At 49.2% G+C, this 26399-nt stretch overlaps 2 protein-coding genes and 1 long non-coding RNA gene across 29 annotated transcripts in view; 2 read left to right on the forward strand and 1 right to left on the reverse strand.

Annotated features, from left to right (window-relative positions):
* LOC310852984 (uncharacterized protein) overlaps nt 1–15433 on the forward strand; it is a 37023-nt gene extending 21590 nt beyond the window's left edge. For 8 of the 23 annotated variants that reach the window (XM_083757066.1, XM_083757046.1, XM_083757069.1 and 5 more), the window contains one exon: nt 8218–9168. In XM_083757066.1, coding sequence (XP_083613192.1) covers nt 8218–8825 — 608 coding nt within the window. In that variant the 3' untranslated portion in view covers nt 8826–9168. Of the gene's footprint in view, nt 1–2546; nt 3311–5286; nt 6248–7479; nt 7518–8217; nt 9169–14512 lie in introns of those variants that run through there. The other 15 variants (XM_083757053.1, XM_083757057.1, XM_083757059.1 and 12 more) reach the window with 6 other exon arrangements.
* The window catches only part of LOC310853040, a 484331-nt gene that overhangs the window by 69379 nt on the left and 388553 nt on the right, over nt 1–26399 (reverse strand). The gene's annotated exons all lie outside the window — the stretch shown is intronic.
* LOC310852992 (zinc finger protein 638-like) overlaps nt 25538–26399 on the forward strand; it is a 57606-nt gene continuing 56744 nt past the window's right edge. For 2 of the 5 annotated variants that reach the window (XM_083757104.1, XM_083757100.1), the window contains exon 1: nt 25544–25700. The gene's annotated coding sequence lies outside the window, so the exon portion shown is untranslated. Of the gene's footprint in view, nt 25701–26399 lie in introns of all 5 variants that reach the window. The other 3 variants (XM_083757103.1, XM_083757102.1, XM_083757101.1) reach the window with 3 other exon arrangements.

A 26399-nucleotide genomic window follows, 5' to 3' on the forward strand; every position in this document is an offset into this window, starting at 1 on the left:
CTGCAGAAAATAGTTCCAGGAGACTCTTCCAGGTGGTCTGGAGTTTTACAGATCCACCTTCACTAGCTTGAGTCCAGCACGGACTGCAAGGTCTCCTATGATGACTTCACAAAGTTGTTTGCAGGTAAAAATGAGATTCGGAGGGAGGTAGACCCCACAATGGGGCAGGGTTGGGGTGGGAGAGTGCCAGAGCTCTGCCTAGTCATGTCACATGGGAACAATTCCAGTCTGTTACATCTGTGGATGTGGAGACAAGTGAAACTGACCACCTGTCTCCTTGATCCTTGCCCATCCTGGCTCATAAAGAGAGCTGGGAAGGGCTGGGCGATGAGCTGTGCGGGGTGGTGAATGCTTCCCTCTGTGTGGGAATCTTCCCATACCCACTTCAAGAAGCAGTTATTAAACCTCTTCTTAAAAAGCTATCTTTGAGCCCAGCCATCATGGCCAACTATCACCCAGTCTCAAATCTTCCATTCTTGGGCAAGGTGATTGAGCAGGTGGTTGCACGCCTGGAAGATGCGGACCATTTGGATCCCTTCCAGTTGGGATTCAAACCTCATCATAGGCATGAAACTGCCTTGGTCACACTGGTCGATGATCTCCGGCAGCCTAGGAACAAAGGTGAGAGCTGTTTCCTAGTTATGCTGGATCTCTCAGCAGCCTTTGACACCATCGACCATGACATCCTTCTGGACCATCTAGAGGGGCTGGGAGCTGGGGGCACTGTTATACAGTGGTTCCTCTCCTTCCTCCTAGGCCATGTCCAGAAAGTAGTGTTGAGGGATGAATGTTCGGATCCCTGGGTGCTCACTTGTGGGGTGCCTCAGGGTTCCGTCCTCTCCCCGATGCTTTTCAATATCTATTTGAAGCCGCTGGGAGAGATCATCAGGGGGTTTGGGCTGGGTGTTCATCAGTATGCCGATGATACCCAGCTCTACCTCTCCTTCAAATGAGAACCAGTGAAAGCAGTGAAAGTCCTGTGTGAGAGGGTTGGAGGATGAATAGTGGCTAACGCTGAATCCTGACAAGACAGAAGTATTGTTTTGGGGGGACAGGGTGGGCAGTTGTGGGGGACTCCCTGGTCCTGAATGGGATAACTCTGCCCCTCAGATATGAGGTGCGCAGCCTGGGTGTCATTTTGGACTCACAGCTGTCCATGGAGGTGCAGATCAATTCTGTGTCCAGGGTGGCTGTCTGCTAGTTCTATGTGAGATCCTCTCTGCCTGTGCCCTGTCTCACAAGAGTGGTGCATGCTCTGGTTATCTCCCGCTTAGACTACTGCAATGTGCTCTACATGGGGCTACCTTTGAGGGTGACTCAGAAACTACAACTAATCCAGAATGCGGCAGCTAGACTGGTGACTGGGAGCAGCCGCCAAGACCATATAACACTGGTCCTGAAAGACTCACACTGGCTCCCAATACACTTCAAAGCACAAAGTGTGTTTGCTGAACTTTAAAGCCCTAAACAACCTCAGCCCAGTATACCTGAAGGAGTGTCTCCAGCGCTAAGGTCCTTCTGGCAGTTCCCTCACTGCGAGAAGTGAGGTTACAGGGAACCAGGCGGGGGCCTTCTCAATAGTGGCGCCTGCTCTGTGGAACACCCACCAGATGTCGAGGAGATAAACAACAATATGTTTTTAGAAGGCATTTGAAGGCAGTTCTGTATAAGGAAGCTTTTAAAGTTTGTTGGTTTACTATATTTTTATGTGTGCTGGAAGCCTCCCAGAACGGCTAGGGAAACCTAGTCAGATGGACAGGGTATGAATAACAAATTATTGTTACTATTACATGAAATGGGGAGGCTTTGTCACTGCCACTCCTGTGCATTCTGAGACTGCACATCTGTGACTACCAGGTTCCAGCGAGAGATCCCAAGAGGTCTGTGAGATCTCCCTGGAATCCGGAAGCCAAAGCCGCTTTTCGTTGCTTTTCTGGTGGAGCACTTCTTTGCCACAGGAGAAGTGAGGAGACGCTGGGGCCGTGGCAAGATCTTGCGAGTGTTCAGTAGGAGCAGGTGGGGTGCCTTTGTGGGATTCCAGTGCTTGAGGAGGCTGCCTCAGTCCGCTTCATGTGTGGTCCGGCCCTGCCTGTGATTTCTCAGTCTGGTGTTCTTGGAGTTTGGGGTTCTACTGAGGACGCGGTTCAATCCTGACTGAAGAGCTTGATGATGCAATTAAGCCCACGCTTGGAGGCTGATCTCTGAGCAATGACTGTCTTCGAGGAATATGCAGAGCATAGGGGCAACTCTCCAGGGATCTTCATACCTCGTTCGCATGGCCATCTTCTTACCAAGTTTCAGTTCTGGACAGAAACTAAGAAAACACTTGAGCAGCTGCTGCTGGGTGTGTTGGAGGTACTTTGGGCCTGTTCATTTAGGATTACGGTGGCCCCAACTGCAGTACACCTGGAGACACCTTTGAGAGGCATACAAAACATAAACAGGTCATGTTTAGCATCTTACCAAGCACCGATAGACATCTGAAAAGCCGGGGGAAAGAAAACTGTCCGGAGTTGCAATTTACTGATGATATTTTTTGTTGACAGATGGCTGGGATGGAGGCAAGCGTGTCCAAATCCTCATCGCAGGCCACCGTACAGTTCTTCAGGCCAGACGTAGAGCGATACACTCCTGTCTGGGAACTGACTTGGGTCTGAGCCACATGGCCTTTGTTCAGTGGTTGGGCAGGAAGAGTTGCAGGTGGAGTCATCTGTTGCACACAATCTTCCAGGACAGGGTGGTCTGGCAGAAGCTGGACATTGTGGTTCTGCACTTGGACGACTATGAATTGAGGTTTATGAAGAGTGAGGATATAGTTTCTCAAGTGGTAGCGGATTTGGAGGGATTTAGGCAAACGTGGCCGGGGATCCTTATCCTGTGGTCCAACATCTTGCCCAGGAGTGCCTCATGCACTAAACCGTTCATGAAGCGATTGCGCCAAAAGCGGCAATATATTAATAAAGAAGTGAAAATGGCGCTGTTTGCAACAGGGGGCGGAATGATATCTCACCCCCAAATTGATCCCAGTAGGAACGAACTTTACAGAAAGGATGGGATTTCCTTGTCTCCTGCTGGGAACGATGTTTTCCTCTCTAACCTCCACAGAGAAATAAAAGCACATATTCGGCAGCGGTGGGGGAACATGGACTAAGCCAAGCTTTATCCTCCTGCGAAAGGGGAGAAGTTGGCAAAATCGGCAAGTACCCCAAATCACTTTTCAGGTTGCTAAGCGGCTCCAGGGGGAGCCACAGGTCCCCCTGTGGGGCGGGAAAGGGATCTCTCTTGAGGTTGACCTGTGTCACTTGCCTGAGTCAGCCAGAGCTCACCTTAAGGGGTGCGGTGGGGGGAGAGGAGAGCAATGGAGACCACCTTCCTCCCTGCAAAGTAGGCTTAGCCATTCACGACAGGATTTGGAGTCTCAGGAGAGACTTCTGCCCACGCGTCTCCTCCTTTCCTGCCTGCAGTTTGTAAGTTACTCTGCTGTAGTTAATAAAGTGACCCTCCTTAAATCCCACACTTTGTGTCTTGCCTCTTTAGTCTTGGCCACCTTATACAGCTGTCTTCAACTGATCCAGATCCGAGACCTATCTCTGACTAATAATAATAATAATTATTATTATTATTATTATTATTATTATTTAACAACAACAACAACAACAATTTTATTATTTGTATCCCATCCATCTGACTTGGTTGCCATTCTGGGCGGCTTCCAACAAATATAAAAACATAATAAACCATCAAACATTAAAAACTTCCCCATACAGTTCTGCCTTCATGATACCCAACTTTATTTTTTGTTCATACTTAATAGTGCTAACCATACGTATTATTAATCACACAGAGCAATATACATTGTCCTACCTTAGCGTTACTTCTAAATAAGAACCCATGATTTTTATACTTTGCCAAAAGACTGGAAAGCATTTTAAAACTGGCCCTTGATATATTTGGAGATGGCTCTCGGATCTTCTCATTGTCTCCTCTTGTCCAGGCTAAACATGGCCAGCTCCTTCAACCTTTCCTCATATGGCTTGGTTTCCAGACCCTTGATCATCTTGGCTGCCCTCCTCTGCACATCCTCCAGCTTGTCTATATCTGGTGCCCAGAATTGGACACATTATTGCAGGTGTGGTCCAGCTAAGGCAGAATAGAGTGAGACTAGGACTCCCCTTGATCTGGACCCTGTACTTCTGTTGATGCAGCCTAGAAGAGCGTTATTGCTGAATTTCTTTTAGTTTGCCATTGTTCACTGCCTCGGGCTGCAGGAAATGTTGTTCATGCCCTACATACAGTTTGCATTTTGGTCAGACAAGCAGGCTGAGATCCTGACCTTGCCTCTTGGATGTGAAATCTGCAAAAGAGCAGAGGGCTCTTTTGCTGGAATCCTATAGGTATCTTGTTGGCTACTGTGAGAACAGGATGCTGGACTAGACGGGACACTGGCCTCATCCAGCAGGCTTCTCTTATGCAGCCTTAACAGCATCAACCCAGGGAGCATTTAGAACAGGGCAGTTGGCAGCTAAAATGGACATTCTGAGTGTGCCCTGCAATCAGGGGTGGTGTGTCCCATTTCTCCGCCTGAGATGAAATGAGGAGGCTTTGCTGCTGCTACACCAAGGACTCGCTTTATGGAATTGCGTGTCTGCAGGTTCTAGTGAGATATCCCAAGAGGTCTGTGAGATCTCCCTGGAATCCAGAAGCCACAGTCTCTTCTTGCATCTCTGTGGGGCACCTCTTTGCCACAGGAGAAGTGAGAAGATGCTGGGGCTGTGGCGAGATCTTGCGAGTGTTCAGTAGGAGCAGGTGGGGTGCTTTTGCGGGATTCCAGCGCCTGAGGAGGCTGCCTCAGTCCGCTTCATTTGTGGTCCGGCCCTGCCTGTGATTTCTCAGTCTGGAGTTTTTGGAGGTTGCGTTCTACTGAGGACGCGGTCCAATACTGACCAAAGAGCTTGATGGTGCCGTTAAGCCCACACTTGGAGGCTGATCCCTGAGCAATGACTGTCCTCGAGGAATATGCAGAGCGTAGAGGCAACTCTCCAGGGATCTTCATGCCTCGTTCGCATGGCCATCTTCTTACGAAGTTTCAGTTCTGCACAGAAACTAAGAAAACGCTTGAGCAGCTGGTGCTGGGTGTGTTGGAGGTACTTTGAGCCTGCTCATTTAGGATTGTGCCTCAGTTTGGAATCACCTCTGCAAGGCTTCTGTACCGTTGGGCTTCTGAAAAGCTGGGGAAAAGAGAACTGTCCGGAGTTGCAATCTACTGACGATGTTTCTTTTTAACAGGAGGCCTGGCTGGAGGCAAGCGTGTCCGAGTCCTCATCGCAGGCCACAGTATTGTTCTTGGCGCCAGGCAGAGAGCCAAATACTACAGCCCGGGAGCTGACCTTGGTCTGAGCCAGATTGCCTCTGTTCAGTGGTTGGGCAAGATTAATTTGAAGTGGAATCAACTGTTGCCCACAATCTTCCAGGATGGAGTGGTCCGGCAGAAGCCGGACATGGTGGTCCTGCACGCAGGTGGCAATGACCTCGGGTTGCTGCCGTATAACAAGTTGCTTAAGAAAGTGATAGAGGATTTGGAGGCAATTAGGCAAAGGTGGCCGGGGGTCGTTATCCTGTGGTCCAACATCTTGCCCAGGAGAGCCTGGATTAACATCCCAATCAAGAAGCTATTGTACAAAAAGCGGAAACAGTTTAATAGACAAGTGAGAATGGCGCTGTTTGCAACGGGGGACGGAACGATATCTCACACCCAAATTAATCCCACTAGGAACGAACTTTACAGAATGGATGGGATTTCCTTGTCTGCTGCTGGGAATGATATTTTCCTCTCTAATCTCCACAGAGAAATAAAAGCACATATTCTGCGGCGGTGGGGGAAGAAGGACTAAGCCGAGCTTTATCCTCCTGCAAAAGGGGAGAAGTTGGCAAAACTGCGAGTACCCCAAATCACTTTTCAGGTTGCTAAGCGGCTCCAGGGGGACCTGTGGGGCAGGAAAGGGATCTCTCTTGAGGCTGACCTGTGTCACTTGCCTGAGTCAGCCAGAGCTCACCTTAAGGGGTGCGGTGGGGGGAGAGGAGAGCAATGGAGACCACCTTCCTCCCTGCAAAGTAGGCTTAGCCATTCACGACAGGATTTGGAGTCTCAGGAGAGACTTGGACTCCTGCCCACGCGTCTCCTCCTTTCCTGCCTGCCATTTGTAAGTTACTCTGCTGTAGTTAATAAAGTGACCCTCCTTAAATCCCACACTTTGTGTCTTGCCTCTTTAGTCTTGGCCACCTTATACAGCTGTCTTCAACTGATCCAGATCCGAGACCTATCTCTGACTAATAATAATAATAATAATAATAATAATTTAACAACAACAACTATTTTATTATTTGTATCCCATCCATCTGACTTGGTTGCCATTCTGGGCGGCTTCCAACAAATATAAAAACATAATAAACCATCAAACATTAAAAACTTCCCCATACAGTTCTGCCTTCATGATACCCAACTTTATTTTTTATTCACACTTAATTGTGCTAACTATACGTGTTGTTAATCATACAGAGCAATACACATGGTGCTACCTTACTAGGGAGGAGACCCTGGGGCTCGTAGGGGGTAGCCTGATGAAGGTGTCAGTGGAATGAGTTGCGACTGAAAATTTCAGATTCCATTCCAGGGATCATTACGAAAAGTGTGGAAAATAGAATTGCAGCTATCATAACACTGTCATTCAGATCTGCGGGGTGAACACGTCTGGAATATTGCATACAGTTTTGGTTGTCGTGCCTCAGAAAGGATTTTATAAAGATGGGAAAGGTTCAGAAGAAGGGAAACAGGGTTCCAGGGGGATGGATGGCATTTGGGCCTTTTCATTTGAGAGAAAAGGTGAGGAAGAGGCAACATGATAAAAGTTTATGAAATGATGCAGGGCATGAAGAAAGTGGATAGGGAAAGGTTTCTCTCTCTCTTACAGAACTAGAAGTAAGGAAGCTGGATAATGGTAGAATGAGGACAGATAAAAGTAAGTGCCATCTAGTCCAACCCCCTGCAATGCAGGAATATTGGCTAAAGCATCCCTGAGAGATAGCCACCCAGCCTCCGATTAAAAACCTCTAAGGAAGGAATCCACAAGCTCACAAAGGAGACTGTTCGACTGTTGAAGCAGCTCTAAGTTCTTCCTGCTGTTGAGTTTGAATCTCCTTTCTTGTAACTAGAAGCAATGGGTTTGAATCCTACCCGCCGGAGCAGGAGAAAACAAGCTTGCTCCATCTTCCATGAGAAATTTGAAGATAGCTCTCTTATCTCCTGAAGAAGTGTGCATTCACACGAAAGCTCATGCCAATAACATTAGTTGGTTTCTAAGGTGCTACTGGAAGGATTGTTATTATTATTATTATTATTATTATTATTATTATTATTATTATTATTTTATTATGGCAGTCCAACACAGCTACCTACCTGTATCTCTCTTATCTCCTCTCAAGTCTCCTCTTTTCCAGGCTAAACATATGCAGCTCCTTCAAGTGCTCCTCAAGGTTTGGTTTCCAGACCCTTGAACATCTTGGTTGCCCTCTTCCCACCTTCTAAGGTTGTCAGTATTTGTCAGGCATCGGGGAAATGGCTCCCTCTTCCCCTGTGCACCAGCAGAACAAAGCAATTAGGAGTCCATTACCAGTTTAAGAGTGTTTAATGATCATGGAGAAAGAACACCGCAGCCGTTCTTGGAGTGTAGGTGCTCCCTTCACTTGCTGGATCATCACCTTGTCATGGTGAGTGGGTTTGCACGTTCCTATGACCCTTGTGAGCGAAATAATAAATTGTTATTATTATTATTATTATTATTAATGCAGCATTGGATGAGTGAAATTGCTAACACTTAGTCTAGTAAGAAGGGCAAGCTCCTGAGATGCTTCTGCAGCCTCTGTCCTCTCCCCCTCTGCAACATTTGCTGAGTCTGAACCGCTTTCTGCGCCTGGCTCTTCTGGCTCGAGAAAGCCTGTTGCCTCTTCAGCACCCCACCATTCCTCTCCTCTTCCTCTCTGCCCCACCACCACTCTGAGCCTTCCTCCTCTGCCTGGCTGGTGCCTCCCAGGTAACCCCCCACATCACGACAAATTGGGACTTGCTAGCAGATAGAATTAAGTCCCTTTGGAGATGGCATTCCAGGGCACTCCTGTGCCCCTGAACTTACACTGTCTTGTTTATTTTCTTGGTTTTTTGAGGAATGGCCACCAAGAAGGTATGGATTTGCGGGCACAGCGTTGTGTATTGGGCCGAAGTCCGCGCAGTTTCGTCCAGGTGGGGCAGCAACCTGGGCTTCCCCTCGAATATAGAGCTGTCGTGGATCAGCCAGAGGGGAATGAGGTGGCATCAGCTCCTACCATTGCTGACTGCTCGGATCTCTACGATGGGCCCACCTGATATCATCATCTTTCACCTGGGTGAGGATGACATGGGCGGACAAAAGATTCATGACCTAGTCAAGGCTATCACTGAAGACTTGGAGACCTTGCACTTTCAATACCCACGGACCAGCCTCTGTTGGTCGGAGCTACTGGAGAGGCTGCGCTGGCCTATTATTCCGAGGCCTGGCACCCCGGAACCGCAGCAGGCATCCGTGAACAAATCAAGGGACAGAATAAGGAAGAAAGTGAACAAAGACATAACGAACAAGGTGCAGCTGCTGGGTGGCTGGGTCATCCGACACCCTGACATCACAGTCAAACGAGAGGCCTTATTCCGACAGGATGGGGTAGACCTCTCCGATGAGGGACTTGATGTTTGGTTGACTGACCTGGTGGGAGGCCTAAAGTATTGTTTTCAGATGTGAGCGGTTTGGCGGCGAGCATTTGCTTGAGGGCCAGTTGACGCATTGGATAGGCGTAGTCTTGGATTGAGGGGAGGCTGTAGCCTCTGCCTACCCCTCCTGAAAAGGGATCCGGGAGAGATGCTTCTGCCCAGATGCCCAGGTGGGGGCTAGGGCCACAGCACTCCCCAGGTGCAATCCAGCAAGGGACTTACTCTTTGACGCAGGTTAAGAACTTGCTCACTTCCAGTTGACCCCAAATTAAGTCCTTCCGGCAGACGGGCCAGAAATTGTTGGTTCTCCCTGATGTCTATGTGAAACCTCTTACACCAGTAGTTAATAAAGCCATGACCTGATTTGACCCAAATACTACTTGCCTTGTCTCTTTATTCATTGAATTTAAGGGGGCGGTTCCATAGGACAGGGGATGCATGGTCACATAATTCTGCTCCCTGTCCTTGGTTGGTGCCATTGAGTGTCGGCACGTCCTCCACCATGAACAATCTGATGAGGGTTGCCCTTGGGTGACTTTGTGGGCAGCAAAGGAGGTCCTTGGGCTGAGCTTTCTGCCGGGGAGGTGGATCCTGGCTGCTTGCTCAAGCGAGGGGGCAGACTCCGTCTGGTCCTTGGGAATATAACCAAGGCCCCTGGCTTGCCTTGACAGCCACTTCCTTATTTTAGGATGTTCTTTGGGGTGGGGATTTCTGAAAAGGTGGGAAGGCATGGCGTTTGCTGCAGGGCGAGTCAGAAGTTAGGGCTCACTCCCACTGATTACCGTATTTTTTGCTCTATAAGACTCACTTTTTCCCTCCTAAAAAGTAAGGGGAAATGTGTGTGCGTCTTATGGAGCAAATGCAGGCTGCACAGCTATCACAGAAGCCAAAACAGCAAGAGGGATTGCTGTTTTCACTGTGCAGCGATCCCTCTTGCTGTTCTGGCTTCTGAGATTCAGAATATTTTTTTCCTTGTTTTCCTCCTCCAAAAACTAGGTGCGTCTTGTGGTCTGGTGCGTTTTATAGAGCGAAAAATACGGTAATTCTCCCGGGGGCCCGAGAGTTTCTCTCCGTGCCTTGCAAAAGCTCAATCTTATGTGCTGAATCGGGTCTTACCAGATTGTGTGGAAAATCAGAAGAAAGGTTTTCCATAACCTGAGCTTCAGTGCAGAGGCGAGGAGGGGAAGGTACAAACTGCAGCAAGCCTGGCACCTCTTCAGGAGCAGCAGGGAATTTATGCAGTGAAGGAGAGCTCAGTGTTTTGGTTTTGAGATCCTTAGGAGGATAAGGGCCTGCAGCGTAATCAGGGATTTGAAGGCTGAAGTTAGAAAAACAAGTTTGTCTTTTTCTGCTGCATCCCCTCTCTCAAACTGGGAGGCACTCTATCCTGTCTTCTGCCTTGACACCAGGGCACAATGCAAGATCTGACGTGCTATTATTTTGCTATGGTTTAAATGGGTAATAGTCTTGTGCCATATCAGATTGCATCATATGTCAGGGTTTACATGGTCGAAAGCTTTTCCATTTCCTACAGAGAGAAAATGAGCACATCGGGGTGACGGCTAGGTTTCAGCCCCTGTCCCTAACATGCTTGTTTTCTACATGCAGGTTTTTTTTCTTTCAAAAATCACCCAGGAAGTAGACTGCCTGTGCCAGCTTCTGCCTTTGACAATATGGGGGTTATGTAGTAGCAGGTTGGATGGTTTCTTTCAACAGGGATTAGACAAGTTTGTGGTGATGATTGGCCCTGGAGCAGAGCTAAGCGTCCTGGATTGTCCATGATCTCCAGGCGGATATTTCTTCTGAAAAAGCCACAGAGGGCTGTCCACAAGTGCCACAAGGGTTGGACATGAACCCTCAAAGCTTGCTAAATGACAGCTGGCGAAATCTAGAGCAGCTAATTTAATGCAGGGTAGTAGAGACACATATCAAGGGAGGCTTTCGACAAATGGAGGCTAGGCGGCAGAAGCTGAATGGGCCAGTGTGGAAATAGGAGCATTGGAAGTGAGCGCATGAATGGACATGTGAGATCCTCCCAACCCTATAATGACACCTGTTTTTGTAATTAAATTTGTAATTTTGTAATTAAAGGCAGCATTCGTTCCATTATTTTATCCTTTGCCAACCTGGTGCCCTCCAGCTCTTTTGTGCTGCAGTGCCCATCAGCCCAGTTTGGTGAATGCTGCATTAATTATTGCCTAAGAAGAGCCTGTTGGTTTAAAAGACTGGAAAATGTTTACTGAATATATAGGAGAAAATTGTGTTTATTTAAAAATGCTGGTAGCATTAAGATAAATTCAACAGTGTAAATAAGTTTTGATGGATGTAGCAATGGATTACTAATGGTTTAGTTCACGTGCAATATGCAGGGATTTATGATATGCAAAATGAACCATGGAAGGAGAAGAAGGGAAGTCATAGATGTAAGGTTATTTAAATGCATATTTTGAAATGTAATTTAGAAACGTTAATACAATTTATTTATTTATTTTAAAAAGAAGAGCCTGTTGGATCAGCCTTAAGGGGGGCAATCTAGTCCAGCATCTTCTGTCATCGATCGCCCTCTCCACCTCCATGAATTTGTCCAATCCTCTCCTAAAGCCATCTAGTTTGGTGGCCATTCCTGCCTCCTGTGGTTTAACAGTGTGTTGCATGAAAAAGTCTTTTCTTTATCTCTCCTGGGTGTTTTGCATCCGTCTCCTCAATTATCTTTTGTTATTAAGGATTGTGTTCACTTCATTATGTGTTACATTTTCTTTTGCTAAAACAGCCTTTGTTGCTATTCCTGTGTGCTGGGCTTCCCCTCCTGTGGTAATGGTGGACCAGGACCTGACTTTGGCGTCTGTCAAGTATGCAAAACAAGATTTACAAGCAGCTGCAGGAAACAGACCAATGCGAATTGTCAAGGCAGTTTCTTTTGGCATTTCTTGAAATAATGGCTCGGGATCATTTACTTACAGGCTGTTTCCCTCTTTTTCATCCCCTTTAAGACTTTGGTCCTGGAAGCGCCAGCTGGGTAATAATGGTGGCCAAAAGGAAATAGTGTGTGCAAATTGGGCAGAAACCTGCCATGAGTCATAGAATCATAGAGTTGGAAGAGACCACAAGGGCCACTGAGTCCAACCCCCTGCCAAGCAGGAAACACCATCAGAGCACTCCTGACATATGGTTGTCAAGCCTCTGCTTAAAGACCTCCAAAGAAGGAGACTCCACCACACTCCTTGGCAGCAAATTCCACTGTCAGTCAAACAGCTCATACTGTCAGGAAGTTCTTCCTAATGTTTAGGTGGAATCTTCTTTCTTGTAGTTTGGATCCATTGCTCCGTGCCCGCTTCTCTGGAGCAGGAGAAAAGAACCTTTCTTCCTCCTCTATGTGACATCCTTTTATATATTTGAACATGGCTATCATATCACCCCTTAACCTCCTCTTCTCCAGGCTAAACATGCCCAGCTCCCTTAGCCATTCCTCATAAGGCATCGTTTCCAGGCCTTTGACCATTTTGGTTGCGCTCCTCTGGACACGTTCCAGTTTGTCAGTGTCCTTCTTGAACTGTGGTGCCCAGAACTGGACACAGTACTCCAGGTGAGGTCTGACCAGAGCAGAATATAGTGGCACTATTACTTCCCTTGATCTAGATGCTATACTCCTATTGATGCAGCCCAGAATTGCATTGGCTTTTTTAGCTGCTGCGTCACACTGTTGGCTCATGTCAAGTTTGTGGTCAACCAAGACTCCTAGATCCTTTTCACATGTACTGCTCTCAAGCCAGGTGTCACCCATCTTGTATTTGTGCCTCTCATTTTTTTTGCCCAAGTGCAATACTTTACATTTCTCCCTGTTAAAATTCATCTTGTTTGTTTTGGCCCAGTTCTCTAATCTGTCAAGGTCATTTTGAAGTGTGATCCTGTCCTCTGGGGTGTTAGCCACCCCTCCCAGTTTGGTGTCATCTGCAAATTTGATCAGGATGCCCTTGAGTCCTTCATCCAAGTCGTTGATAAAGATGTTGAATAAGACCGGGCCCAAGGGCAGTCATAGCTAGTGCTGCCATCCCACTCACCCAGCAGACTTCTGCTTCTGCACCAGAACTACTTCCTCCTCCTCTCCCCTCTTCCATGGTCTTCTGCACTCAAAAACTGCTCCAAAATGTTTGTGGAGTCTCCAGGTCCCTTTTTTTTGGGGGGGGGGGTGCACAGCGAGAGGAAGAAATCCTGCTGCACAAGTAGAACTCCATTGGTGAACCATTTGAGACAACCCATTATTCTGATGATTATTATGATGATTTGGCTTATGCCCCAGGCAGGTCACTTTGGTGTTGCTAGCGCACTGTTAGACTTCTCCCCCGGAGGTGTACTCCGTTGTCTCTCGGTGTAGACTTTATTGATACTAAGCCATGCTCCCTGGTGCATGCTGCCCATTATTGTAGACAATATTGATTGGTGTTGCTGCCAGTCTGTGAGGACAATATTTGATTCAGGCAGGCTGCCTGCCAGTGTAGACATTATTGACCTCAGTGGTTTGCAATCTCGTGTATACGCAGCTGTCTTCTATCGTTTGCTATGCCTACCAACAAGAAGCAAGCTTCTGGTGCTTCTCCCCCACGCACTGGGCATGGGACTGCTAGAGTATCTCAGTACTCTGCTCCTTTGTCCTGTTGTGTTTGGGTTTTAACATCGTTTTCCCCGCCAAATTTATCCCGGGGGTTAATAACAACATGGCTGGTGCATTATCTCAGTTCCTGATGGATCCATTTTTAGCGCCTGAGCCCCAGCAGTTACCAGAGCCAATCCCAGAGCATTTTTTTGGACGCTTGGAAGCTTGACGTGATGCAGGGAGTATCTGCCTTTTGCACCATTCATGCTTAGATCCTACAAAAAGGCATGGTCCAATTTTATTGCTTTCCACACAAATTCTAACTCAGACCTTGCCAGCCTTCTACGGAGGATCAAGTATTGCCTCGTGCACCTCTGGAGGCTAGGTCGCATGGCTAAAACATTATCCATCCAAGCTGCAGCTGTTGCCTTCTTCAGCAAATGTATCTTCTGTTGATCCCTGTGCAGCATTCATGGTATGCAGGGTGATGAATGTTGGGGTAGACTTCAACCACCAAACACAGAGAGTAGAAAAACGATCACTTTTGACCTCCTTTACCATATCTGTAGGGTTTTAAGAGTCATTGGCTGGTTAAAATACGAGTGTCGCCTGTCTTGGCAGTATATGCCATAGTATTATCTGGGGCCTTCAGAGTGGGCGAAGTTGTCAATGAGGGTGAGCCAGGCATTTCCTCTAGGGGGTTACTGTTAGAGGACATAAATTTATCTTAGAATTGGTAATATGCATCCAACAATCTAAAATCAGGGAAAGGAGCCCTTATCAAACTCTCAGCATCAGAGCGCAAGTGCCAGTGTCCTGTAAAGGATGCCAGGAGATACCCCTGCTTCAGGCGTCCTGGTCCGGGCCCCTTCCTTATTCACCAAGATCACTCTCGCCTGGCTCGACACCAGTTTACCCAGTGATGCGGAAAGCTCTCCAGGCCTGTGGTCTCTCGGCTGTGGATCTTGCTGTGCATTCCTTTAGGATTGATGCTGCCATGATGTCTGCCCATTGGGGTGTGCCAACCGACAGAATCAAGGATATGGGATGCTGGAGATCTGATGCATATAGAAGGTATATCTGCAAGAACCCATGGTAATCACACTCTGTCACTCCTTTATTTTCAGGTGGCCCCGTGATAAACATATGGATCGTAGGACACTGTATTATCCACTGGGCCCGTGTGCGTGCCATCAATACTGGCTTGGGTAGCTGCCTGGGGCTTCCTGAAAATGTCAGTGTCTCCTGGGGCACAAGGTGTGACTTGAAATGGGAGGAATTTATGCCAATCGTGACGACCAGAGCTGCCTTGCATGGCCCCCCCGACGCTTTGATTGTTCAACTTGGAGAGAACGACCTGGGTCAAAGGAACGGCAATGACCTAATCATAAGCATGAGAGAGGACTTTGATAAACTGGCTGTTTTGTTCCCAGACCTGACCTTAATCTGGTCTGAAATGCTGGTGAGGCGGCATTGGCGAGATTGCTTCCGCCCGCAGGCAATCGACAGGGCCAGGAAAGCTATTAATCGTAAGGTGGCATATAAGGTGAAGCTCTTGAATGGACGGGTGATACGACACCCCAACATTACTTACTGGCAGGAGGCCTTGTTTCATAATGACGGCGTTCACCTTTCCGATTTGGGAAGTGATGTTTGGCTGGTTGATATCGTCAAGGGAATTAGGGATTGGTTGCAGGTGTGAGGGTGTTGGCAGCAATCCTTTGAGGCTTGAGTGGCGGTTAGGCATTGGGTAAATCTTGTTTATGGGAGGGGAGATTGTAGCCTCCGCTTGTCCCTCCTCATTAACGGTATCCCGTTAAAGGGATCCGGGCGTGGGCTAGGGACATGCCACAACCCCATCGGGGACCCTGAGGGTGCCATGATTTGATGTATATCATAGGGCTCCCCCTACCGGTCGTTTATTCTTAGGAGGCTCCCTGCAGATGGGCAGGAGTCAGGATATAGTCTTCTTTCACCCAATGCCTAAGCCAGAGCGCTCACATGTGTAACCAATAAAGTTACGGCCCATTTTATCCCATTAAACTAAATATTTGTGTCTGGTTTTTTTATTATCTAAGGGGGCTTCAGGGCCCGGGGTCTCGACACGAAGTGAGACCAGGCTTGATTTCTGTTTGAATCCAAGACTATGGGTAGGCAGTAGCCCCCAAGCTGTGGGGTCATCCTGGGGTTCCTTTTGCCCGTGGAGAAGGTCACTTCAACCTGCTGCTCCCACCAGCATCTGTAAGTAGTAAGGAAGTAAATTTTTATCTGCACCCCTCCCTACCCGGCCAAGACCGGGCTCAGGGCAGCTAGCATCAAATATCAAATACATTAAAACACAATCAAACAATTGATTAAAACACAGTTTAAAAATTAGTATCAGGATAAAATTAAATAACTGCCTATGAATTACAACCATAGGGGTTGTTAACCTCAAGTATTCATCAGGGCCAGCTATCCATGTTGATCCCAATAAAAGGGCCAAAGAGGTAACTTACAGGGTTCCATAGAGGGGGGTCAAATTGGCCCTGGACCGAATGCCATGCAGAACAGCCCCATCTTGCAGGCCCTGCAGAAGGATGTGAAGTCCTGCAGGGCCCTGGTCTCCTGCGATAGAGTGTTCCACCAGACTGGGGCCAAAGCCGAAAAGGCCTTGGCCCTGGTTGAGGCCAGTTTAACCTCTTTGAGACCCGGGACCTCCAAGATACTATTGTCTGTGGACTGTAAGGTCCTCTGCAGGGCATACCAGGAGAGGCGGTCCTGTAAATACGAGGGTTCTAGGCTGTATAGGGCTTTAAAGGTTAAAACCAGCATCTTAAACCTGACCCTGTACTCCAGCGGGGGCCAGTGCAGCTGGTATAGTACTGGATGAATGTGGTCCTGCGGAAAGGGCCCCGTAAGGAGCCTCGCAGTGGCATTCTGCACCTGCTGGAGTTTCTGAGTCAGTCTCACGGGCAGCCCCGTGTAGAGTGAGTTACAATAATTGAGCCTGGAGGAGACCGTCGCATGGATTACTGTGGCTAGTTCAGGGCGAGAAAGGTAAGGGACCAGCTGCTTAGTACGGCAAAGGTGGAAAAATGCCGCCTTTGCCGTAGCTGCAACCTGCGCCTCTATAGAGAGGGAGGAGTTGAAGGTTACACCCAAACTCCTGATGGAAGGTGCTGGCACTAATTGAGCCCTCACAAGAGATGGGAGTCGGCCCCCCAATCCCATGTCATCCCGACCCAGCCGGAGGACCTCTGTCTTTGAAGGATTTAACTTCAACCGGCTCCCACGCAGCTATCCAGCCACAGCTTCCAAGCATCTGGTCAGTGTGTCCAGGGCTGAGTCAGGATGGCCGTCCATCAACAGATAAAGCTGGGTGTCATCAGCATATTGATGACAACCCAGCCCAAAATTCTGGACCAGGGAGTGCATAAAAATGTTAAAAAGCATTGGGGAGAGGATTGCGCCCTGCGGCACTCCACACACCAAGGGGTGCCGCGACAGCTCCCCTAGTGCCACCCTCTGTCCCCGACCTGAAAGGAAAGAGCGCAGCCATTGTAAGACTGTGCCCTGAATCTCTACGTCGGCAAGGCGGTGGTCCAAAAGTTCATGGTCGACCATGTCGAAAGCTACTGACAAATCTAAAAGAATCAGCAGTGCCAACACACCTCAATCCAGCTGTCTATGGAGGTCGTCTGTTAGGGTGACCACAGCAGTCTCAGTCCCATAACCAGGAAGGAAGCCAGACTGAAATGGATCCAAAGCCGATGTTTCATTCAGAAACCTACTAAGCTGTTCAGCAACCACTCTCTGAATTACCTTACCCGGGTACAAAAGGTTCAAAACCGGGCGGTAATTGGATAGATCTAAAGGATTTGATGATGTTTTTTGTTTAAGAGCGGGCACACCACTGCCTCCTTCAACTCCCCTGGGAATGTCCCCAAGCCGAGGGACAAATTGATGATAACCCAGGGGGATCCGCACCTCATGTGGACACGCTCTAATCAGTCAGGACGGGCACAGGTCAAGGAGGCAAGTGGTGGGCCTTCCAGCTAGGAGGAGTCTGTCCACATTGGCTGGGAGTATCCTATCGAAGTGGTCCAATACTGGACCAGAGGACAGTCGAGGAGTCTCCAGTTCTGTTATTGTATCCAAATTAGCAGGGAGGTCACGGCGGAGCAGCAAGACTCTCTGCAAAAAGGCTCGCAAATGCCTCACAGCTATGAATCGAATTCATATTTAAATTTGGCTGTCCCTCCGGGGACGTTAACAACCTATCTAGAAGTAGGACCTCTTAGCAGCTTTCAGTGCCATCTCATAGGCTTTCTTAAGTGCCCTATAAGATGTTCTTGAGGCTCTGTCGCGAGCATGCTGCCATACTTTCTCTAGCTGTCTGAGGTCCCGCTTCATTTTCCAGAGCTCCTTAGTAAACCAGGGGCCCCGGTTTTGGCGGGGTGACAGAGGGCACCTAAGTGCGATTTCATGGATGGCCACCAAGAGCCGGTTATTCCAGCTCTCAACAGGCTCATCTAATGAGCTGCCAGGGGGAGCAGAGTCCCGCAAGGCCTGACGGAATCTGTCAGGATCCATCAGCCTTTGCGGGTGAACCCAAGTAGGCTTGCCACCCAAGCAGGGTGGGGGCGGGAAGTCAATTCTGGCTTTCAGAGCATAGTGATCAGACTATGGCACTTCCACAGGGGAGGACATGATCACATCTATGCCTGCACCAAAGCTCACATCCAGCGTGTGGCCTGCTTGATGTGGGGACCAAAACAAACTGGGAGCCCTAGTGACGCCATGGAAGGCACCAGGTCCAGAGCCCATGAGGGGATGGCATCAGCATGGATGTTGAAGTCCCCCAAAACCAATAGGTTAGGGAACTCCAAGGCCCAGCCTGCCACCACCTCCAACAGTCCTGACAGGGTGGCTGCCGGTGCGCTATGTGTTCGGTACACCAGCCAGACAGCCAATAATAATAATAATAATAATAATAATAATAATAATAATAATAATAATAATAAATTTTATTTATATCCCGCCCTCCCCAGCCGAAGCCGGGCTCAGGGCGGCTAACAACACTAAAACAGTACAACATTATAAAACATTATAAAAATGAATTAAAATCAAAATTGATGGCAACCATGAACTAAAGTTTTGTAAAGATTGCCAAAGGAGGGAGTCAGGCTGCGCCCTGACCAAAGGCCAGGTGGAACAGCTCTGTCTTGCAGGCCCTGCGGAAAGATGTCAAGTCCTGCAGGGCCCTTGTCTCTTGTGACAGAGCGTTCCACCAGGTTGGAGCCGCAGCCGAAAAAGCCCTGGCTCTAGTTGAGGCCAGCCTAACCTCTCTGTGGCTTGGGACCTTCAAGGTGTTTTTATTTTAAGATCATAAGTTCCTCTGTGGGGCATACCAGGAGAGGCGGTCCCGTAGGTACGAGGGCCCTAGGCCGTATAGGGCTTTGAAGGTTAAAACCAGCACCTTAAACCTGATCCTGTACTCCACCGGGAGCTAGTGCAGCTGGTATAGCACCGGATGAATGTGATCTCTAAGCGAAGACCCCGTAAGGAGTCTCGCTGCGGCATTTTGCACCCGCTGGAGTTTCTGGGTCAGTCTCAAGGGCAGCCCCACGTAGAGCGAGTTACAATAATCCAGTCTGGAGGTGACCGTCGCATGGATCACAGTGGCTAGGTCAGGGCGAGAGAGGTAAGGAGCCAACTGCTTAGCTTGGCGGAGATGAAAAAATGCCGCCTTTGTTATAGCTGCAATCTGCGCCTCCATGGAGAGGGAGGTATCGAAGATTACACCCAAACTCTTAACGGACGGTGCTGGCACTAATTGCACCCCCGCAAGAGATGGGAGTTGCCCCATCAGTCCCATGTCGTCCTGTCCCAGCCAGAGGACCTCTGTCTTCGAAGGATTTAACTTCAACCGGCTCCCACGTAACCATCCAGCCACAGCCTCCAAGCATCTGATCAGTGTGTCTGGGGCCGAGTCCGGGTGGCCGTCCATCAACAGATAGAGTTGGGTGTCATCAGCATACTGATGGCAGCCCAGCCCAAAACTCCGGACAAGCTGGGCGAGGGGGCGCATAAAGATGTTAAAAAGCATCGGGGAGAGTATTGCACCCTGGGGCACACCACACACCAAGGAGTGGCGGGATGACAATTCCCCCCCAAGCGCCACCCTCTGTCCCCGACCAGAGAGAAACGAGCGCAGCCATTGAAGGACTGTGCCCTGGATCCCCATGTCGGCAAGGCGGTGGTCCAGGAGTTCGTGATCGACCATGTCGAAGGCTGCTGACAGGTCTAGAAGAATCAGCAGCCCCGACCCGCCTCGATCCAGCTGCCTGCGGAGATCATCTGTTAGGGCGACCAGAGCCGTCTCGGTCTCATGACCAGCGTGGAAGCCGGACTGGAATGGATCCAGAGCTGATGTTTCATCCAGAAACCTACCAAGCTGTTCAGCAACCGCTCTCTCAATCACCTTACCCAGGAATGGAAGATTCGAAACCGGGCGGTAATTGGATAGATCTAAGGGATCTAATGATGTTTTCTTTAAGAGCGGGCGCACCACTGCCTCCTTCAGTTCCCCTGGGAATGTCCCGGTGCCAAGGGACAGATTGATGATATCCCCCAGGGGGGCCCGCACCTCGTCTGGACACGCTCTAATCAGCCAGGACGGGCACGGGTCAAGAGGACAGGTGGTGGGCTTTCCAGCTTGGAGGAGTCTGTCCACATCGGCTGGGGATATCCAGTCAAAGTGGTCCAATACTGAACCCGAGGACAGTCGAGGGGCCTCTAGTTCCTTTATTGTATCCAAATTGGCAGGGAGGTCATGGCGGAGCAACAAGACCTTCTCCGCAAAAAAGCTCGCAAATGCCTCACAGCTGTGTGTCAAATTGTTATTTGACAGAGGTGGGTAATCCCTGCTCACCCTACCTTCATCCCCCAGAATGGGGCACAGATGGGAAGGGGTTTGAGCATCTCCGCATCTCAAGCTCCTTCGCCTATTGTATCTGCCCCCAACGCCATACCTGCCTCGCCCCTCAACAATGGTGATCCCAAGCCCAGTGTTGGCCTGCCTTATAAAAGAAAGATGTCCCTTTAATGATATATCATGCCTGGTCCAGGTCTCCTGAATCAAAAGGTGTGATGTTGAGATAAAAAGTCAGTGGGACAAGTATCCCTGCTGGTTGCAGCCCATCCAGCTACATTCCAGGTAAAGAGGGTGGCCTTATGCTGGCCTGTTGGTTGTCAGTCCCTCTTTCCCTCGAGGGATGGTTGTTGTTGTTTAGTCATTTAGTTGTGTCCGACTCTTTGTGACCCCATGGACCAGAGCACACCAGGCACTCCTGTCTTCCACTGCCTCCCACAGTTTGGTAAAACTTATGCTGGTACCTTCGAGAACACTGTCCAGCCATCTCGTCCTCTGTCATCCCCTTCTCCTTATGCCCAACATCAGGGTCTTTCCCAACATCAGGGTCTTTTCCAGGGAGTCTTCTCTTCCCATGAGCTGGAGCCTCAGCTTCAGGATCTGTCCTTCCAGTGAGCACTCAGGGCTGATTTCCTTCAGAATTGAAAGGTTTGGTCTTCTTGCAGTCCATGGGACTCTCAAGAGTCTCCTCCAGCGCCATAATTCAAAAGCATCAGTTCTTCGGCGATCAGCCTTCTTTATGGTCCAGCTCTCACTTCCATACCTCACATAATGTATGGATGGTTGAGAGGCTATTAATTCCTTCTGTGCCTTTGGGAGTATTAAGGAGGCATGTACTGCAAGGTGGGGATCACTGGCTAGTGAAGAGCCAGCTTCATGATCGGGGACCTCATTTGTCCTGTTTTGCCAGGGATGTAGTAGGGAATGTTGGTCCTCCTGTGTAAAGGTAAGTATCCGGGCACCAGTTGAATCGTAAGTTTTAGGAGCATTAGGCAAAAGTCCGTGTATAGCCTGGGTACTATTGGGTGGTTTCAACTGTGTATCGGCGACATGAGGTTCTTTGAACATTTTTAGCTTAGGAATGTCAGGGTTATCAGCTTCCCCCCTTCATCACTGTCGCTTGGGAAGAGAGGATGAGCTGGGAGAGCTGAGACCCCTTTCCCACTAGGTACTTTCCTGGGAGTATTACAGGACTCTCTTTCCTTTGCAATGTTTTTTTTTTAAAGTGGGGATGGAATTAGTATGTTGTGATTTTTGAAGGTGGGTGGGTTTCATTTGGCGTGGTGAAGCACAATGTCATCTGGAAGAGGAAGAAGACGAAGAGTTTGGATTTGATATCCCGCTTTATCACTACCCTAAGGAGTCTCAAAGCGGCTAACATTCTCCTTTCCCTTCCTCCCCCACAACAGACACTCTGTGAGGTGAGTGGGGCTGAGAGACTTCAGAGAAGTGTGACTGGCCCAAGGTCACCCAGCAGTTGCATGTGGAGGAGCGGAGACGCGAACCCGGTTCACCAGATTACGAGTCTACCGCTCTGAACCACTACACCACACTGGCTCCTCTTCCTTCTTGGCCTTGGGGGGGTGGGGGGTGGGATGGCTTGCAGAGGGAGCCTCAGCTGGTGCATGGAGGTCAGGAAGGGGGAGAAGCTGCAGCCAAAGAGAACTGTGGGGCTGTCTCTGCCGCTGCTGCTCAATGCAAGAGGGCTTCCTAGGCTTAGCCCTTGGTCAAGCTGCTGTTTCTCCACCTTCTGCACTCACCCCCACCCTGTGGTGAGGCCCCATGAAGGTCTTTATGGTGACATCGACATTCCTGCATGGCCAGGGGTTGGTCTGGATGACCATATTTTTTTCAATGAATCTGGGGACATTTCTTTTTAAAAAATCATGCTTTATTATCCATAATTACATCTATACATCAAAGACATATCTTTATTATTTTACATAAATCAGTTTTGTCAAAGCAAAAATCCAACAAAAGAATATGTCTTCCTACAATAATTTTGTACATAAACTTGACTTCCTGTCCTTTCAAAAAAAAAAAAAATCTACGTTAATAAACCTATTGTTTCAACAAGAAAACTCCATGGACAAAAACAACAGAACAGGCATATAAAAGTTATGACGCTGGAAGATGAGCCCCTCAGGTTAGAAGGCGTTCAACATGCTACTGAGGAAGAGCGGATGACATTAGGTAAAAAATAAAAATGGGGGGGGGAGGGAGTGAAAAGCATATTTTAAAATAATATATATGTATATTTTTTTGTAAGAAAGGGCAGACAAATGCAGAATTTTCTATGGGAACTGATGGTTCTGATGCACGAGAGAAACAACTCTGTAAATAATCAGTGTGTTCTTTGATATCCAGGATTATTTTATCATTTGTCTGGACTTATTTCAAAGCCACAAGCTTTTTATATTTTCATTGCCAGTTTGTTTCAGCATGAATACTGATGTAAAGCGTTGCACTGGGAATGCAGAAGGTTTGCGGGGGAGGGACAAACGGACTTGGAACCATTTTCACTTACAAATGTTTAATTTGTTTTAAATATTTTTTAAAGGGGATGGAAATGGAAAATTGAAGTGGGAAGAGCCTTGGTGCATTTCTATGGATGGCATTGTACAGTTAAAAATAGATCTAATTGAAGCTTTTGTGGGGTGTGAGGCACTGAGGCAAATGGCTGATTAATTAGGGACGCGGGTGGCACTGTGGGTTAAACCACAGAGCCTAGGACTTGCCGATCAGAAGGGCGGCGGTTCAAATCCCCGCGACGGGGTGAGCTCCCGTTGCTCGGTCCCTGCTCCTGCCAACCTGGCAGTTCGAAAGCACGTCAAAGTGCAAGTAGATCAATAGGTACCGCTCCAGCGGGAAGGTAAACGGCGTTTCCGTGAGCTGCTCTGGTTCGTCAGAAGCGGCTTAGTCATGCTGGCCCCATGACCCGGAAGCTGTACGCCGACTCCCTTGGCCAATAAAGTGAGATGAGTGCCACAACCCCAGAGTCGGCCACGACTGGACCTAATGGTCAGGGGTCCCTTTACCTGTGCTGAAAGCTACTCCCTTCTGGCAGGCAAGGAGCGTCTGCAAAGTCCTATATGCAAGGTTGGGGCAGACCTGGGTATGCTTTGCCCGATCCCTCCTGGAAGTGTACGGGGGCGGCTTTTCTTTTCCCTATTTTTAACGACCTCCTAATTAGCGCTTGGGAAAGATGGAGGGCACAAGGAGAAGGGGACAACAGAGGACGATATGGTTGGACAGTGTTCTCGAAGGTACCAGCATGAGTCTGACCAAACTGCGGGAGGCAGTGGAAAACAGGAATGCCTGGCGTGCTCTGGTCCAGGGGGTCACCAAGAGGCGGACACGACTAAACAACAACAACAAAAAATGGAGGGAAAAAAGCTAAACAACGACTAAACAACAACAACAATTAATGGCTTTCCCACATCCCCGTGGAGGAGGGGAGTGGGAGGCACATCTGGACGTGCAGCTAGAAGTCTCCCGCATGCAGGGCTCACGCGGGGTTTGCAAGAGGGTTGCCCTGTGATAGCTTTCAGTCCCGGTGAGTTCGAGGCTGGACCGAGTCAGACAGGATACGATAATCGTTATTGTCACTGTCCCATACAGAACAACGAAATTGAGAAAATCTACATCAGACATTCAAAAACCAAAAAGCCAGCTATCCCAGCCTGGTTAGCCCCCTAAAAACTCTGATACCCCATAATTAAATAAAATATACTCCCATAGAGCCTACCTTAGGTAAAGGTAAAGGGGACCCCTGACCATTAGGGTCCTGTTGTGGTCGACTCTGGGGTTGCGGCGCTCATCTTCCTTTATTGGCTGAGGGAGCCACATACAGCTTCTGGGTCATGTGGCCAGCATGACTAAGCCGCTTCTGGCGAACCAGAGCAGCGCATGGAAATGCTGTTTTACCTTCCCGCCGGAGCGGTACCTATTTATCTACTTGCACTTTGACATGCTTTCAAACTGCTAGGTTTGCAGGAGCAGGGACTGAGCAACGGGAGCTCACCCTGTTGTGGGAATTCGAACTGCCGACCTTCTGATCGGCAAGTCCTAGGCTTTGTGGTTTAACCCACAGTGCCACCCACGTCCCATAGAGACTACCTTACACTGTGTTTAAAACCAAAATCGCATTTGGATAGAAACTGTTTCTCAGGCGGCTAGTCCTAGTTTTTGTAACCCTGGACCTTCTTCCAGAAGGCAGAAGCTGAAAGAGATCATTTCCGGGCTGCGCACTATCCTGCGCTATCTCTGCAGCTTTCTTATGGCACCTGGAAGCATAGATTTGATCCAAGGTGGGAAGAGCGCACCCAATTATTCTCTCCGCAGTCTTTACAACCCTGGACAGCATTGTTTTTTCCCTGGCCGTGCAGCTCCCACACCACACACAGAGACCGTAAGTCAATACACTCTCCACAGTACTTTCTCATGCAGGGCTTACGCAGGGTTTGCAAGAGGGTTGCCCTGCAATAGCTTCCAGTGAGTCCAAGGCTGGACCAAGACAGACAGGATCCAATAATCTTTATTGTCATTGTCCCATACAGAACAACGAAATTGAAAAAATCTACACCAGACATTCAAAAACCAACAAGCCTGCTATCCCAGCCTGGTTAACCCCCTAAAAACTCTGATACCCCATAATTAAATACAATATACTCCCACAGCGACAACCTTACACTGCGTTTAAAACCAAAATCGCATTTGAATGAAAGCTGTTTCTCAGGCGGCTAGTCTAGGAGGGGGGAAGGAAGAAAAGAAGGGCGGAGCAGCAGAAGCGGCGAGAGGCTCCAAGCCATAGCTGTCCACGTTTCCCCTTTTTAAAAGGGAAATTCCTTATTCTGAATAGGATTCCTCACAAGTAAAGGGAGCTGCAAAGAGCCCTCAGCGACCACGGCGAGGAAAGCTCAACGACGTTGGGCAATCTCCCCCCCTCCCCCATTTCCGAATTTTTTCCTCACCCAAAATAGGGGGAGTCCTATACAAGGGGTGCATCTAATAGAAGTACGGTACTTTCTGGGCCTGCTCTTCCGGGTCAGGCTCTTCCTCTCCTCAGAGGCTGCAGCGGCAAAGCGAGGTCGGAGCTCCTTCTCACCTCCCTTAGCGGAGGCCGCCAGCCGAAAGGAAGTTCTCCGGCCGCCGCCTCAGTTTAAATACCCCCCGCCCCCGCCAGCGGATTGGCTGGCTGGAATGCTCCCTCGTCCCCATCCGGGAACCCACGGGCGCGCATGCGCAGCTCGGCGACGCCGTCCGTGTCGCTTGCTCTCCTCAGAGCGGCTGCCGCTTGGGGGGCGAGGCCGGAGACGCGCGGCGCCCGCGGCCTTCGCTTGAGCCCGTCTCTCCCTCCGCGCAGGCGGGACCCGAGGCCCAGCGCGGCGCCGGAGGAGGTGAAGCGGCGGCGGGGGGCAGGAGCAGCGGGGTCCCGGCGGGGGGGGGGGGGAGGAAGGGAAGCCGCTTCTCAGAGTCCCTCAGGCCTCAGGCGGCGCCGCCAGGGCCCCTCCCCCACCCCCACTGCGCTTGTTTTCATTGAGGGGGGAAGGCAAGGCGTTGGTGGGGCTTCACATACCGCTAAACATATGGCCAGAACAGGACGGGCTTTGGTTATCAACATGGGTCTGGTGCTCCTAGTACTCCGTTTACTCTTTAGCATATTATACTGTACAGAAAGGCCATAGTTTAGGAATAGAGCATCTGCCTTGTATATCCCTGGTATTTCAAGATAGGGCAGGAAGACAGCCCTGGCAAGCCATTGCTAGTTGTTATTATAGGCAATACTGCACTAGATGGATCAGCTCTCTAGACTCCGTATAATTTACTATGTTCATAGTAAAGGTAAAGGTACCCCTGCCTGTATGGGCCAGTCATGACCGACTCTGGGGTTGCGTGCTCATCTCGCTTAAGAGGCCGGGAGCCGGCGCTGTCGGAAGACACTTCCGGGTCACGTGGCCAGCGTGACGAAGCTGCTCTGGCGAGCCTGCACCAGCACAGCACACGGAAACACCGTTTACCTTCCCGCTATAAAGTAGTACCTATTTATCTACTTGCACTTAAGAGTGCTTGCGAACTGCTAAGTGGGCAGGAGCTGG

Source organism: Podarcis gaigeae (genome assembly GCF_964106915.1).
Source record: "Podarcis gaigeae genome assembly, chromosome: 9".
Taxonomy (NCBI): Eukaryota; Metazoa; Chordata; class Lepidosauria; order Squamata; family Lacertidae; genus Podarcis; species Podarcis gaigeae.